The sequence below is a fragment of the Triturus cristatus genome, chromosome 6, assembly GCF_964204655.1.
Source record: "Triturus cristatus chromosome 6, aTriCri1.1, whole genome shotgun sequence".
Lineage (NCBI taxonomy): Eukaryota > Metazoa > Chordata > Amphibia > Caudata > Salamandridae > Triturus > Triturus cristatus.
The window spans coordinates 785,613,091-785,629,213 of NC_140589.1; the positions used below are offsets into that span (position 1 = coordinate 785,613,091).

At 44.3% G+C, this 16,123-nt stretch overlaps 1 protein-coding gene across 6 annotated transcripts in view; it reads left to right on the forward strand.

Annotated features, from left to right (window-relative positions):
* Window positions 1–16,123, forward strand: part of AK9 (adenylate kinase 9) — a 1,219,082-nt gene that overhangs the window by 135,642 nt on the left and 1,067,317 nt on the right. For all 6 annotated transcript variants that reach the window (XM_085611347.1, XM_085611348.1, XM_085611351.1 and 3 more), the window contains exons 4-6: window positions 1,950–2,002; window positions 10,367–10,463; window positions 11,545–11,657. In XM_085611347.1, the coding sequence (XP_085467473.1) occupies window positions 1,950–2,002; window positions 10,367–10,463; window positions 11,545–11,657 (263 nt within the window). The remainder of the gene's footprint in view (window positions 1–1,949; window positions 2,003–10,366; window positions 10,464–11,544; window positions 11,658–16,123) is intronic.

Here is a 16,123-nt window from a genome sequence, read left to right on the forward strand (position 1 = left end):
GTGGACACCCTAGAATGTTTGCACCTCACACTTGTGGGAAGGTGAAATGTATTGAAGATGAATGTACTCCCGCGAGTACTGTATTTTTTTAGGGCGGTGCCACTAGAACTGACCACTCGACAATTACAAAAATTACAATATATGTGTGATAGGTTTCTCTGAGGACAAAGGAAATCACGGAGGGCATATAAATATATGATACTACGGCGCCGACGGGGAGGTGTGGCTGTACCGAACTTCACTTTTTCACTTTTTATTATTATGCTTGTCTTCTGCAAAATATGAGGAGATTGCTCACTGTGGAGGAGGTGGCTACAGCAGTTGAGGCCCCCTCAATATATGAGCTTCTGCTCAGCTCAGTAGCGAGGAACTGTATGTTTAATTACTGGGAGCCAAGCTATTACAAGTGAACACGATTTAAGGTAGTGTGGGCAGCATATAAAGTATGGAAGGCGATGCGCAAAATGCTGGGAATATCGGCGTTATGTTTTTATACCCCTATAAATTCTGTGGCGATTTTACCTGCTATCTTTTGGGATCGCAAAATTGAGCAGTGAGGGCTAAGGGGATTAGGATAATTGGAGATGTATTTGAGAACAAGGAGATAATGTTGTTTGCATACTTAATGGATAGATACAATCTGCATAAAACTGATTTATTTAAATATCTCCAAATAAGAGATTATTTACGGAAATATCAGAAGCAGAAATGTATGAAGACCAATTCACTGGTTGAAGCTGTAAAAAAGGGAGCAAAAATAGGAGTTTTGTATGATTTAATTATGGAAATGCAGCCGGATGATCTTGAACTACAACATAGCAAACGGAGTGCAGGGTTAGGTCAAGAGGGGGAGTATGTTCAACAATCGATTTATGTTGCGGGCAAGATTTTGTTATCAGCCAATTTGAAAGCCCAGCATTTTAAATCATTAATTAATTTGTATCATACTCCAGCTAGGATGATGAAATGGGGGGGAGGTAATGATGGGAAGTGCTTTAGATGTGCAATGGAGGAGGCTGATATTACACATATATTCTATGCTTGTACTTATTTACAGCAACTGAGAGGGCAGATTGAGAGATTTTTGTCTGAGATCATAGTGGCAGATATACATATAACTATGGATGTTATGTTAACTGGAGTTGGGGATATTCTGCAGCAGTGACAACCTGGGCATCCATATAGATATTTGATATTTATGGCCGTGGTGGCAGCGCGATTATGCGTGGCATCAGTGTGGCTACAGCAACTAGCTCCCTCATTAGAGATGTGGCTGGCTAATTATTATAGCATCTTTAATCTGGAGTATTGTCTCTATTCAGTGAAATCTGTAAGGCGACAGAAATTAGGAGCTCAAATTTGGGGGCCTATGGTGGAGTATATGAAATAAGTGTAGTGGCAGGAAACTATTTTTATTTTAGAGGGGAAGGCCAATCATAAAAAGTATTGTTTGTTTGGATAAAGCCATTCTGTTCCTTGTTTTTGTACTAAAGTTACAATGTACCATGTGTGTTAAAGTTATGTATGTAATGTATATGGATTGCTATCTGTTCTGGATTGAGCAATAAAGATTTTTTTTTTTTAAATGTAAGAAAAAGAAAATTGTGAAATCTTCATGTTATACTCCTTTATATGGTGAACATTTTGTAAAGGAGCAGTTTATCACATCCAGTAAATTATGACCTGCAAGTTACTGCATTTTACCAGGTGCTATAATTATTGCATCTCCCTTCGCGGCTAAAGTAGTATAGGCCTAGGTGTCATGCAAACAATTCTGAGGTATAAAGAGAGCTGTTTGGATTTGCTGTTGCCTGGTTCACAATTGGGGCATTTCGAAGCAATTTATTACTATCCAGATTCAAATTGCAAGTTCTAAATGTTATTGCCAACAGGTGGCACAGTATATCTGTAGTGCTCACATATGTCCTTCTTTTCGTCCCCTTTTCCAGCTACTGAACTTATTGAAGAACAAATTCGCAATGAAACCGAAATTGGACATACGGTAAAGAGAGAACTTTTTTGATACTTTTTTTTCACATTATGGTAATGGCTCATGAGAAGAATTAACACGAAAAGTAGAGAGAACTGTAAATGTCTAACAGTGAGGCATCGTTGTCTGCTTACATAAGGCGTTCTGAAGTGTCTCTTTATACAATAAAAGGGCAACGATTGAGAGCTACCATTAAATTCTACATGCAAACTCGCTGTTTAAGAAGCGTCATTTTTGCTAGGAGCATATTTGAAATATGCATTCTGCAAGGTACGTTTGCGTCTTGTAACTGTAATGCTTGTCTTGCGATGATTTAATTTCATACATGTTTTTGAACGTGCTGGGGATCTGCCCAGAATGTCAGGATACCACAATGTGTTTTTCTGGGCATAGTACCACCGTTTGAAGGTAAGTGCTCAACTCTTAATACAAACACTACAAATGCGCAAAAATAGTCTGTCAAAGGACAAAATATTATCAGAATATGCTGCGCTGTGTGAAAGGGCAGGAATGCACCATATCTATCAGGATATGTGCATTCCTGCACTATGCCTGCAGTGGCACGCAAACTGCTCCTAGTGCCAATGCAGGAACCATTGTTGATCCAAAGGTGCTTTGGTTGCAGAAAGGATTGTTTTTGTGCAGGAATTAACACCTCCCTGCAAAAAATCAATCCTCTGAGGCTCTTTCCTCTTTTTAAGTGTGCTGCAGAATGCTGCACATGTAGAAAGAGGAAAAATGAGGAGAAATAAAGATATGTCTCCTGGCTGAGCCTCCTCTGGGAAGGCGTGAAGTTTTGACTCATTCCCAGGTTTGCCAGTCTTGGTAAATCTGGCAATGCACCCAAATCCATGGGTGAATGCGTAGCAACACCCACGCTCCACCCATGGAAGGCCTCCCTGGGGCAGAGTAACGCAAGGCAGCAACTTGTGCTCAGTGGCTGCCCACGCAGGTAAGCGCAGGGATGGGGGTGACAAAGGACGGAATAGGGAAAATGAAATAAATAAAGCCACTTTCCTTGCGTTTGCCGCATCGTGCCTCAGCGATGCCAGATCTCGCAACACAGGAGCAGGATCCGCTGCAAAACACAAACGGCACCTCTTGTGGAACATTTTCTGGCCAAAGGACACTCTGAATCTGAGTTTATTACTTCAGTAAGTGTCTTCACTACCGTAACACCACGCGGTATTCTTGCTTTAATCACCACGCACTTTGTCCAGTTGTATCCCATAATCACTCCGTTTTCTTAGGCTATTGATTCAAATCAAGACGTTCACTACCGCGACGAACACGTTTTTACTGACGACTATCCCGTCACTCTACCGCTCATATGCTCAGTAAGTGTTCCACTTCATGCGCGCGCAATGATGCCCCAACCTCCGCCCCTAGCGCTATAATCTACTTCGTCACTATGAGCTCCGAGTCTCTAACATCATATTCTTGTAATTGCGCATTCCTTCAGGGCACTAGACCGCTCAGTTCCATGACTTTGCTGACTCTGCCAGGTTACCGATTTCTCATCTTTATGTAATTGCATCACGTTTTGGAGAACACCATGTACCGCTCATTAATTGCTTGTGATGCTTGTTACAGTTCAGGGACTAATTTATGTTTTGTACTTGTTTATTTATTTATATTTTCTATATTTTTTTCACATTTAGAGTTCATATGCTCACATTTTGTCCTGATGATGAACTCAAATAACTGAGTTCGAAACGCCGTCGACCCTATGCAACTCGAACCTATTTTGTACTAATCTTATTTAAAAATGGTTCTCTATTGTTGCCAATGCGATGTTCTCTTTTAAAGACTCCACCCTCACCTGCATGTCACGCTTTCTTGTCACTAAATATGTGAGCACTTGAATTCAATCTTTGTTCAATAAATAAGTGTAATACATTGACCTCTCCTGTCCCTTGTTTCTCTATATTAAGTATCACTCTCCAATATGAGTCCTTGAACCTATACTAAATCATCTCGCCCTCCTAAGGGCTTTTCATTTCACTGGACCTTCTCAGGCCATCCCGAACCATTGTTCTCTTCCACATTTAAAATAACTCTTGCACAAAGAATGTGCCAACAGCCTACTCCTTGACCAAGACTTGTGAGTAGCAATGAAAGAGCAAGTTGCTGGTAATACCCAGGGAGTCCAATGCTGCCCATCAGGGCTGGCCTGGGAAACCAAAGCAGCCATTTTGTAGGACCAGCCCCGGGGGATGGGGTGGGGGTCCAAGTGTGAAGCACTGCTGCTTTTTGTTACTAGGGGCTGATAATGCAGCAGTGCTGCAAAACCGTCCCCCAGTAACAAAAAATGTCCCCAACTGCTGCAAAACCGCCCCTCACCCTTCCAGCCTCCCGGGAAAATGCCCAATGCCTGCGCCGGCCCGTCTAGCCCTGCTGCCCATCTATATAGTAGCAAGCCAAAGGCAAGCCCAACTGCACCCGTCTGTGCCGGTCCGTGACCAGCGCCAGGTCCCCTGGTCTGCTAGCCCGCCAGCACTACAGCTCCTCGGCCCTCCACGAACTCAACACCGGTAAGAACTTTAACTGCAAGCTCTCCTCACCCCTCGACACCCACGGACCTTTCACCTGCCATCACTGCCACCACTCCTTCACCTTCACTGAGACCCAGGACCCCCCTCCGCCCTCCAGCAACAGGACCATCGCACCCCAAGCCCTGAGATGCATTCTCCTCAAAGTCCGCTCCCTCCAAAGACACGCCATGGAAATCTGGGACCTCCTCGACATCACCACCCTGGACATCGTCCGAAACCTGGACTAACGCCACCTCCGGCCCAGACATCACGATCGCCATTCCTGAAGGATACACGTTCCCCGGAAAGATCACCCCAATCGCCAAGGTGGAGGCTTTGCCATTGCCCAGAAGGCCAATCTCCAACTGAGCACCTACTTCGACGGGCCTGATGGAACACCTCTACTTCAAGACCCAGACCAACCCGTCCTCCACCCTCCAAGGCACCCTCATCTACAGACCCCCCGGACCCCGCACCCCCCTTTGCTGACTCTATTACAGACATCATCACACCACATGCCATCACCTCCACCGATTTCACGCTGCTAGGAGACCTCAACTTCCACCTCGACAACCGCCGGGACCCCAACTCCGCCACCCTCCTGGACAACCTCCACATCATCGGACTCAAGCAGATCGTACCCGAACCAACACACTCAGCGGGGCACACCCTCTATCTCGTCTTCACAGCAGGGAACTCCATTACCTTCTGCCACACCTCCGAACTCCCATGGACGGACCACTGCTGCGTCCACTTTAACATCAAATCCAACACCCCCCGCAGAATCCCGCATCAGCTCCAACGCAGGAACTGGAACAAAACCCCAATGACCAGCTCACCGCCACCCTCAGCAGCTCCGCCCCAACTGCCACAAACAATGACCCCCCTCTGCTGCCCGCACTCTTCACAAGTGGATCATCAACTGCGCCAACATCATTGCCCCCCCTCAAAAAAGCCTCCAAACCCCACGCCAAGAAAGCCAGCAGGTTTTCCACCAAACTCTGAGACTCCAGACACACCTGCAGATGATTTGAAAAACTGTGGAGAAACTCCAGAAGCCCGACCGACCTCAACAACTTCAAAACAGCTACCACGGTCTACCACAAGCTCATCAGACTCTCCAGGAAAAAACATTTCTACGGGACAGAATCTCCACCAACACTCACAACAGCAAAGAACTCTTCTACATCATCAAAGAGTTCGCCCAACCCAAAAGCGTGTCCACAGACATCACTCCCTCACAAGACCTCTGCGACCGACTCAACTCTTTCTTCCATCACAAAAGCAAGACCATTTCCGACAACTCGACGACAACGAAACCCACAAGGATCCCCCCACGGCCCCCAGCAGCACGCAACCAACACTCAACAGTTGGACCGCCCTCACCATCTAAGAAACTCTGAGGCTAATGAAGACCACCCACTCCGGGGCCCCCACAGACCCCTGCCCCCACCACATCTACCGCAGAACCGCAAACATCATCGCCCCCGAACTCCAATGGATCATCAACCGCACCCTCGAGACCGTCTCCTTTCCCGACAACTGGAAACATGCCGAGATCAACTCTCTCCTGAAGAAACCTTCAGCGGACCCCACCGACCTCAAGAACTTCAGACAGATCTCCCTCCTTCCCTACCCAGCCAAAGTCATGGAAAAAGCTGTCAACAGCCAGCTCGCAACCTCCATCGAAGAGAACAACATCCTCGACTCATCCCAATCAGGATTCAGGAAAAACCACAGCACCAAAACCACACTCCTCGGAGCAACAGATGACATCCGCGTCCTCCTCGACAGAGAGAGAGACTGTGGCCCTCATCCTCCTTGATCTCTCGGCGGCATTCGACACGGTCTCTCACCACACCCTAGCCCACAGACTCCACAGGGCAGGAATCCGGAACAAGGCCCTTGACTAGATCCCCTCTTTCCTCTCTGGCAGAACGCAACGAGTCAGACTCCTCCCATTCCTCTCAGAACCGGCCCGACCACCTGCGGAGTCCCACAAGGATCCTCCATCAGCCTGACCCTATTCAACATCTACATGGCCCTACTTGCATCCATCGTCAGTGCACATGGACTCAACATCACATCGTACGCAGACGACACCCAGCTCATCCTCGCCCTATCCAATAAACCAACTCCACCAAACGCAACTTTCAAGATGGAATTCCCTTAACTCAACACATACAAAGCAGAGATACTCATCATGGGCCCACACCCGATGCCTGGAACGACACCTGGTGGCCCCCCCACCCTAGGGAACCTCCCCTGCCCCCACAGAACCATGTGTGCAATCATTTTGGACTCCTAACTCAAAATGGACCGCCAGGTCAACACCATTACCTCCTCCTGCTACCACACCATATGCCTTCTCTGCAAGACTTTCAAGTGGATCCACCCAACACAAGAAAACCGCCACATACGCCCTCATCAGTAGCAGACTAGACTATCGCAACGCACTCTACGCCAGGATCCGCAAGAGCCTCACCCGCAAACTCCAGAATGTCCAGAACGCCTCCGCCAGACTATTCCTCAACCTACCACGTCACTGCCACATCAGCCAGCACCTACGGACCCTACATTGGCTCCCCATCGAGAAGAGAATCACCTTCAAGCTCCTCACCAACGCACACAAGGCCCTCCACAACACCAGGCCCGCAATCCTGAACTACTGCCTTGTGTTCCACGCTCCTGGGTGCTCTCTCCGCTCGACCCAGCTGTCCCTCGCATTGGTTCCTCAGACCAAGAAAAGCAGAACAGGAGGGCGCTCCTTCTTCCTCCTCGTGGCCAAGGCTTGGAACTCCCTCCCTCTACACCTCCGACAGACGGCTTCACTTCCCAAGTTCTTAAAGGATCTCAAGACATGGCTCTTCGATGGAACTCAGTGAACTTTCCAGATCTGCGGACCCCCCTTTACCCCCTGTCAGTGCCTTGAGGCACACTACGGGTGAGTAGTTAGCGCTTTACAAACCCCTGATTGATTGATTGAGTCATTTGATGGTTTCGATACCTTTATGTAATATCACCTGGGACTCAGCGCTCTTGGTACTTGAAATTCAGACTTGGAGTCCTACTGGTACTTGCATAACAGTAACTCGGTAAGAACAACACTAGTGTATGCAACCATAACATAGGAGGGCTATAAACAGTCATTTGATGTTATTTTACAAAGAAACAGCAGTATTTTTTTTTTTGTCCTCATTAACGAAAATAGAGTGAGTGAACACAAAGCGGTATCATGGCACCCTCTTCAACCCCGCAAGGAAGAGACGAGACCCAGCAATACTCTTTCCACCTCATGGGTATCTAGAGAGACCAACCACCTTTTATTTGGGGATTTCCAAGGATAGTATCACAACCAAAGTTGCCCATGGACCATTTTCCGCAAGACTCACTTGTTTCATAATCATTGGACTTTTCATTATGTACTAAGCAGTTGCAAGGCTCCAGTTAGTTTTAATTACCCAGATGTCCCAAATCCCCCAAAATCTAGTTATTTTCTTTGCCTTACAATCCATATCCAATTTATAAGTTCTTTTAACCGATGACACCCAGTCTAAAACCTTTGGAGGGTTAGGTGAAATCCAATTTAAGCAAATTTCTCTCCTAGCCAAGAGAATAAGGATAAACAATAATGAGTCTTGACAGTTTGGTAATACTACTGTCTTCAGGTAAAATCCCAAGAATAATTAAAATCAGGCTTACCTGTATCTCTTGGCCCATTACCTCTGAAATAATCCTACCGACTTGGCTCCAAAAGCCCTGAATCAGTGGACACTGCATGAACATGTGCACATAGTCTGCGCTTCTCAGACTACATTTCAAACAGGCCTTCTCTCCGCCACCCAACTTAGATAACCTCTTTGGGGTCCATTAAGCTCTGTGAAGTGTAAACAGATGGTTCCTTCTAAATGATGCAGCCTTTACAACCTTCCATAACATGCATAGAGATACTTGCCATAAAGACGCGATGTCACTGCAAGGCAAGTCTCTTCTCCAGGGTTCCTCCATAGGTAACAATGGTAGATCTCCTTCAATCAAAATCCAGTACCATTTTGCCACTTCCTTTTTTTGATTGCACGGGACCAAAAACCTGTTCTCCGATTCATCGTAAATACCGCCGATTTTACCCTGCTTTATGAACCAGGAGGAGAGTTGATAGAACTTAAATCTGGATAAGCTTTGATTTGTCAGGAGCAAAAGCTCATTCCAAGACAGAAGATTGTTATTACACCGCAAATGGCCCCATTTCTGAAAGCCGGAATCCCGTAGGGGCACTGATAAGCTATCCATTAGGCATTCTGGAGTCCCTGGAGAGTTCCAAATGGGGGCACTAGAGCAGTAATAAGGAATTTTAAGCAATTTCCTCATCTGGAACCAAAGTTCACAGGCCGACCGTAACACCTTCAATTTAATCTTTTTAAAGTATTTCGGGTGACCGAATTTGAAGAGAAGACCGTCCCCCCCTTGCGAAATACTATTAGACATGGCTAAAAGATAGGGCGTGAAGTTGGGAGAATCTAAAAGAAGAGATCTCATATTCTTAAAGAGAAACGCCCAACTATAAAACCCCAAATCAGGGCTAGCAATACCCCCCTCTTGTTTTCCACATCTCAGTTTCTTCCATGCAATCCTAGTCCCTTTATCGCCCCAGAGAAAACTATTAACCTCAGACTGCAAATGTTTTAAAGCGACTGGGCTGAATAAAAGGGGGATTGCATCGAAGATAAATGTCTTTTTTGGCAGGACTGACATTTTAACCAAGTTGGAACGGCCCAGGATGGTTAATGGGAGGTTGCACCAAGATTTCAGTAAGGCTCTGATCTCCTTCCATTTTAGATCTAAATTGGCCTGAGCCAACTCGCTAATATTCTGAGTTATTTGGACACCCAAATATCTTATTCACTGGTGTACCAGGGGTGAACTAAATTGGCAATTCCAAGACATGATCTCAGTTTTTTGGGGATTCACTTGATAGCCCGATATCTCCCCAAACTCAGCCAACATTTGCTCTAACCTTGGCAAGATTGCGGGAGACTCCTCTGTAAAAATCATCAGGTCATCTGCATACAGGGCCAGTTTTTTTGACCACCCCCTAAATTCAAATGGGATAAAGAGCTTACTAGATCTAATTGATTGAGCCAGTGGTTCTATATACAAATCAAAAAGAAGAGGGGAAAGTGGTCAGCCCTGCCTAGTACCTCGCTCTAAAGGAACAGAATTGGTTAAGTTGCCATTCAGTATAATCCTAGCCATTGGGGAAACAGCAGTATTGCCAAAAGAATATATCCACCTCCTGTTTAAAGTGCATAGGCTCGCAAGTTCCAAAGATGCACTGGCAGTCATGCCATCTAACCACTATGGCTTCTATTTTTCTTCCAGTGTCAGCATACATTTGGTCTGTATTGCGTGCTACAAGGCATGGGCCCATGTAGGTGTCATAAACTACTTTTAAATTATTTCACGTTTCTTAAATATTTTAAAGATGTCATAGCTCCTAGAATTATTGATTTATTCATGTGTTGATTTTCTTGTTAAATGTTTGTTTTAAATACGAAATGGCATTTAGCCAAGACAATAAACAATCACCCATGGGAATCCTGCATATGGGGACATGTTTTCCTGCTGTAGTATACAGCACCCACTACCTTTTTGTGGCTAGGTTGCTTGTGTATTTATTGTCCAGGTAATGTTAAATAAATAAATCATAATTTTTTAAAGTTCTCGATTAAAGCATTTTTTTAGAAAAATAATAGAGCTAAGAAATTAACCTTGCGCCGTAAACTGGTTTGTGATTACAGATTATTATTATTAATAATATTATTATTACTGTCCTTGTATTTAGATCCAGGAGCTACTTTTCCAAGGGTTAAGTATTCCAGAAGAACTGGTCGTAAAATTGATTGTGGACAAGATTCACACAGCAGCAGTCGCTCACCTTGGTATGTTCTTCTAAATCGCTCAGATCATGGAAGCACTAGTTGGAAGGTGATCTCGTATATTTGAGTTAAGAGGATCCTTTCCAGGGAAGGTCTACCCAGTGCATAAATGTGCCAGATGCAGTACCTTGAACCTATTGTTGGCTTTACTCTTTAATTCATAAAAGAGCCTCATTACACCTTGTTAGAGGTGCTGTCTCCATTGCAGTTGCAGTCTTGGGCAACTGCTCAACTCAGTGTTTCTTACGGACCTCTTGCATGGTTCCCGGTGAAGGATATGGGCCCTTCTTGCTTCTGAACACACTTATAGCAGTGCTGTATTAGGTGTCTTCCTAACTACACCTAAAGCCCAGAAGCAGCCCTTTCTTCTTGACTGGAAGTTTTAGACGACCCTTCTGGTGGTCTTAAAAAAGACTATACATATGTGGGATTTGCTGCTGTTGAAGCATCCTTTTGAAAATGAGGGGAGATGGAACTAACTTGCAGGAAACCCTGACCTGTGCTCTATACAGATGAAGAATGCATTTTACAGAAATATATAGACCTACCATGGGCACAGGAGCATTTCATGTTAAAGAAAAGGGCATAATATCCGTTTATGTAATACCTGTAGTGGTTAAAGAAGATCCGCCCGTAACAGTGAAAGCTGAATTTGCACCCCAGAAATATGATGTCACCTAGGGAAAGTTTCCAAAATACCTCCATCTATGTTCATAAGAGGAATGAAAACAAAGAAGGGGGGATCTCTGATCAGTGTTAGGATGGCAACACAAGGAAAATGAAAGATGGCATCAAAAGTTGATATTTACAGAATGAATTTGAGTTCCACTCCTCCTAGGTGTGTGTGGGGTTTGTGTGATTGTATGGTGCTTTATAAGCAAGTTGAGTGTCTATTGGCACCCATTATTTGTTTTGTTTTATTCGGCTGATAAAATTAGAAGTTTAGTATTTTTGTTGCCTTGACAATGAGTCAAAAGTGAAACTTATGAAACAGTACTTGCATTTATGCTATAAAGATTAACAATCATTTTACTACTTTGATTTTTGTTCGCTTCACATATGTAACAGAGCGTTTGCATTTCAGGATATGTTCTCTGTGGGTTTCCTTCACTCTCTGAGGAGTACTTGAAGATTAATGAACAATTAGATCTAATACAAAACCTACCATTGACACCAGATATTATCATCAACATTAAGGTAAACATATATTTTAGCTTAAAATGAACTACACTGATAACCATTCACATAAAAATGTATATTTAATCTTGAATCATATTTGACTCTGTTTAATAGAAATAGAGATATACTGTTGGATGAAGGATTTAAGCACTATGTAATTCACTTTTTCTAATGGATACTATGCCCTGTGAAAATTCTGAAATTTCCCATATGTGGACTGCAACCCTAAAATGATATTTTAACATGCTGCCATGAAGTCTGCAGATGCTCCTTTCCCTAGTATCTTGCAAGGTGGACCCCAGTTCATAAGAGGCAGTCCCTCATCCTTCTTCCTGCTCTCAGAAGTTGAGACTCTGGACTAAACTTGGAGCCATAGTCAATAGTTCTAAATATAATGCAAATTCATTTTTTATTTTTTATTTTATTGAAACATTTCACAGTGCATTGTACAATCAGCAATAAAAGAATATAGAGCCAAGACTTAGCAGAGATTACAGAGGTAACAAATATCACCATGCTAGACATAGAAGCATTTTTAACTGTTACATCGTGCATACGATCAAGGGGATTCTCTATGTGGAATTTTAGTCTGCAACCAGAAACATTATGAATCCTCCCCTGCCACTCTCTTAGAACATACAGTGTAATATCAATCTGCGCCATTATCAATGTCGAGGAGCAAACCCATCGCCATTAGTTTCCTGACATCTTTCTGTAAAGACCTAGTGCACCCCAATAGAGCCAGCATAGGGTCAGGAGAGAGTGATAGCCCTGTTATTTAGTTTAACACATGAAAAATTTGATTTAAGGAAATTAAAGTGTCTTAGCCTGTGTGTACCATTTAACGATACATTCTGAGTTAACTCACAACAATACCACCATTTGCCATCATCCAATGTAACTCCCAAATCAGTTTGCCACTCAAACCTAGCTTTGATTTACTGTGCTCGTCTGAATTCTTGCAAAATATCATATATGGTAGATGCTAGCTAACTCAGGGATTTAGATCATATGAGAAATGAGAGGGAGAGTAATTCAGGAGGTTCCTGAAGGTCGTCACCGAGCAGAGCACGCAGTGCGTGTCTGATCCTATAAAAATGGAATTGTGAGTGGAGTAAGAGAATAAATCTACAGTGGTGTGGATGTTAAGAGCCTTTAAAACCTGTATTACCTCTTTATTTGCACTCATTGGAAGCCAATGGAACCACTCCACTGGTAGAAGGGGAGAATATAAGAGCGAGGCAGCCTGTCTTTTCAATAAGTAATGCCATGCATGAATAGTAGAGTTAACGGAGTCTAATACTCCATTGCGTCTTTTAGGGGTCTGAGACAATTGACGAGGGAGTTGGTCAGCTCTTACCGCTACCGTTTCAATCTGCAGATGGGGAAGATTCAGCGGGCAGTGCATCCAAAAATGAGCATATGAGCATTGAGCAACTCTATAGTTTTGCTCAAAATCCGGGGCACCAAGACCACCCATGGAATACAGTAGTGTGACAGTATCCCATTTAACTCATGGGTTTTTGCCAGTCCAAGCCAATTTCACCATCAATGTGCGTATAATCTGAAAAATATGTTTCAGGAGTACTATTGGTATATTAACAAAGAGGAACAAAAATCTGGGTAGAACAACCATCTTCATCATTGATATGGGGCCCATTAGTGACAATGGAAGGTGAATCCACCGGTCAATGTCTTCTTTGAGTTTATCAATAGCTTTGCCATATTTCTCGCTAATAACAAGTTTTGAATCCGTGTGTACCTGCTCACCTAAATAACGCACCGGCTCAGATGACCACTGCATAGGAGAGTCTAAAGCAATATGAGTCGTAGCCAGAGTTAAAGGAAATAGAATAGATTTATTCCAGTTGATTTTCAATCCGGAAACGCCCCCAAACTTTAGCAATCTGTTTTGGGGGGCGTTTCCGTTGCTACTATATGTACGGGAGCACCCTGGCTCCCATACATATAGCAGCATGTCACCTGCATATGCCGATACTAGAAGATTGTAATTCAGGAAGCGAATACCTCTGTGCCCAAGGTATTCTATTAAGGCACATGCACTACAACCCACAGCCGGCCCTTTACCAACCTCTCCCCCGCCACTCACTCTAATCGAACCTGGCTCCCATATGACCACAAGGAAGCACCCCCATCCCAAGAACCTAGCACTCCCATATTACCCCATCCAGATATCACTCCAGGTCCCCCCTCTCCGCAGGCTCCCTCCCCACAGCTCCTATTATTAAATCAATACTCAGACTTGGTAGCGCGTTTGGACAAGTTATCTATCCAAGTAAACCTACTTATCCAAGAATTCCATGAACTGATTTTCCTCTCACCTGACCATCTGCCCTTGCTTAGATCTCTTAGTTCCCTAGGAAAACCGCATACAGTCCCCTCCTCTGCAATCATTGGCCTTGACCAGCCCTTCTCTCTCCTTATCTCTAAAACACTACCCCTACCCAACACCACCTACCGCCCTAGAGGAACGAGGGTCAAACTTGCGGCCAGTGAGATCGATGAGCTACTCCTCTCCTTTTCGATCACTCCAGTTATTGACAAGGTCCCTATGGCTCAAATTCAATCCATTCTAGCCAACCCAAACAGGGAACCCTCTAACAACCATAGAGTCATGAATACCGACAATCTCAAGCAAGTGAACATAACACAGCCCCCTACATCACAAACACCTATTCGGTTGAAATGTACACTATTCAATTGTAGATCAGCAAAAAAACATGCTGCAGATATATTTGACCTCATCCAAAACAATGTGCTAGATATCATAATCCTCACGGAAACCTGTCTAAACCCTTCCTCCACCCCATACTAGACCTCCTAGTACCTCCTAGTCATAACATAATCTGTCTAGACAGAACCACGAAGCAGGGCGGGGGATTAACTTGTTTATACTGGAACACACTATCGGTCGCTCACATGGAGACTCCCACCTCATCCGTAGTTGAATACCTTTGCCTCAACATCTTTAGTAACCACCTCCCAATATGCAAACTACATACTTTCTGCCTCCCTTCTGGCGATAACTTACTGTTCATTGAACAACGAATGGAAATTATCTCCTCCAATGACGACCACTCACTATCCCAAATCTTCCATTACTTTGAAGCGCTCTGATACCCATTGGGGTCTTGTTCGCGCTGTACAAAACTTTAAAATAAATAAATAAATGACTCCGCAATGATAGCATACAACAGCAGGGACAGAGGCAACCTTGCCTAGTGCCCCTCGAGATCGCAATAGATGATGTAACCACGTCTCCAGTATGTACTCTGGCGATTGGTTGATTATAGGGAACTGATAGCAATTTTAGAAAAACCTCACCCACTCCCATTCGTTGCAATACCGCCAACATAAATGCCCATTCCACAGAATCGAACCCTTTCTCTGCGTCCAGAAGGACAGCGGCCACTTTAATCTCCGGTTATACATGTTGAATGGCTCTAAACACTGTCCTCAAGTTGTACGATAAGGTGCATCCCGGCACAAATTCCGCCTGCTCTGGTCTCACTAAAATCGGGAGCAATGGTACCAGCCTATTTGCTATGATATTTTAGTGTCTACACTGAGAAGTGATAGAGGCCTATAGGACGCGCACTCTTGTGGGGGCTTCCCAAGTTTTAGCAAGGTAACTATTAAGGCCTCCCTCATTGATTGGGGCATTATACCCTTCTCACCAACTTATTCGAACAAAGTGCTCAGGTGTGGAATTAATAGGTCTTTATAGGTTTTATAAAAGGACACCGTGAGCCCATCTTGTCCCGGGGTGCTTTCCTCATGCATGGAGTTCAATGCTACCTGTAGTCTAGTGGCCTCATTAAATACTCCCTATGTCCATTAGTAAGCCATGACAGTTGTATATGTTCTAAATAGTCTAGAATAGCAATATCATCTGTCTCCACCTTGGAGCTATAAAATACTTCATAGTATCTACTGAACCTGTTGGCTATTTCTGTAGGGTCTCTCATTAAGCCTAACTCTGTTACTGTGCCCGATTCTCTTTGGCGACGCGACAGGGTTGCACGCACTGAGCCCGGTCTCTCACCCTCCCATAGGTTTTAGCAACAGCATATTTCCCAATATGTTTTAGCTCTCTGTCCGCCTCTTCATTGTACTCCTCAAGTGTTTTTTTTAAAGCCTCAGAAGCCTGAGCGTCTTCCCCCATTAAGAGCCTTCTGCTCTAGTCTACCCAGTTGGCTCTTGAGTGTCGACAGCCGGTTCCTGATTGATCGTTTGTATCAAAGAATTCCACTATTGCAGTCGCTAACTGTGCCCTGAACGCTCTGTCTAGAAGGGAATACGGAGGAAACTTCCACGTAAAAGGAGCAGCTCTTCTCGGAGGAGCTGACGTCTAACATTATAGGTGAATGATCAGAGAATGAGTGTGCCAATACTGTGCAGTCTTGCACTTGGGGGAACAGTGTCCCAGAGATCAGCCAGTAATCAATTCTGGTATGAATATC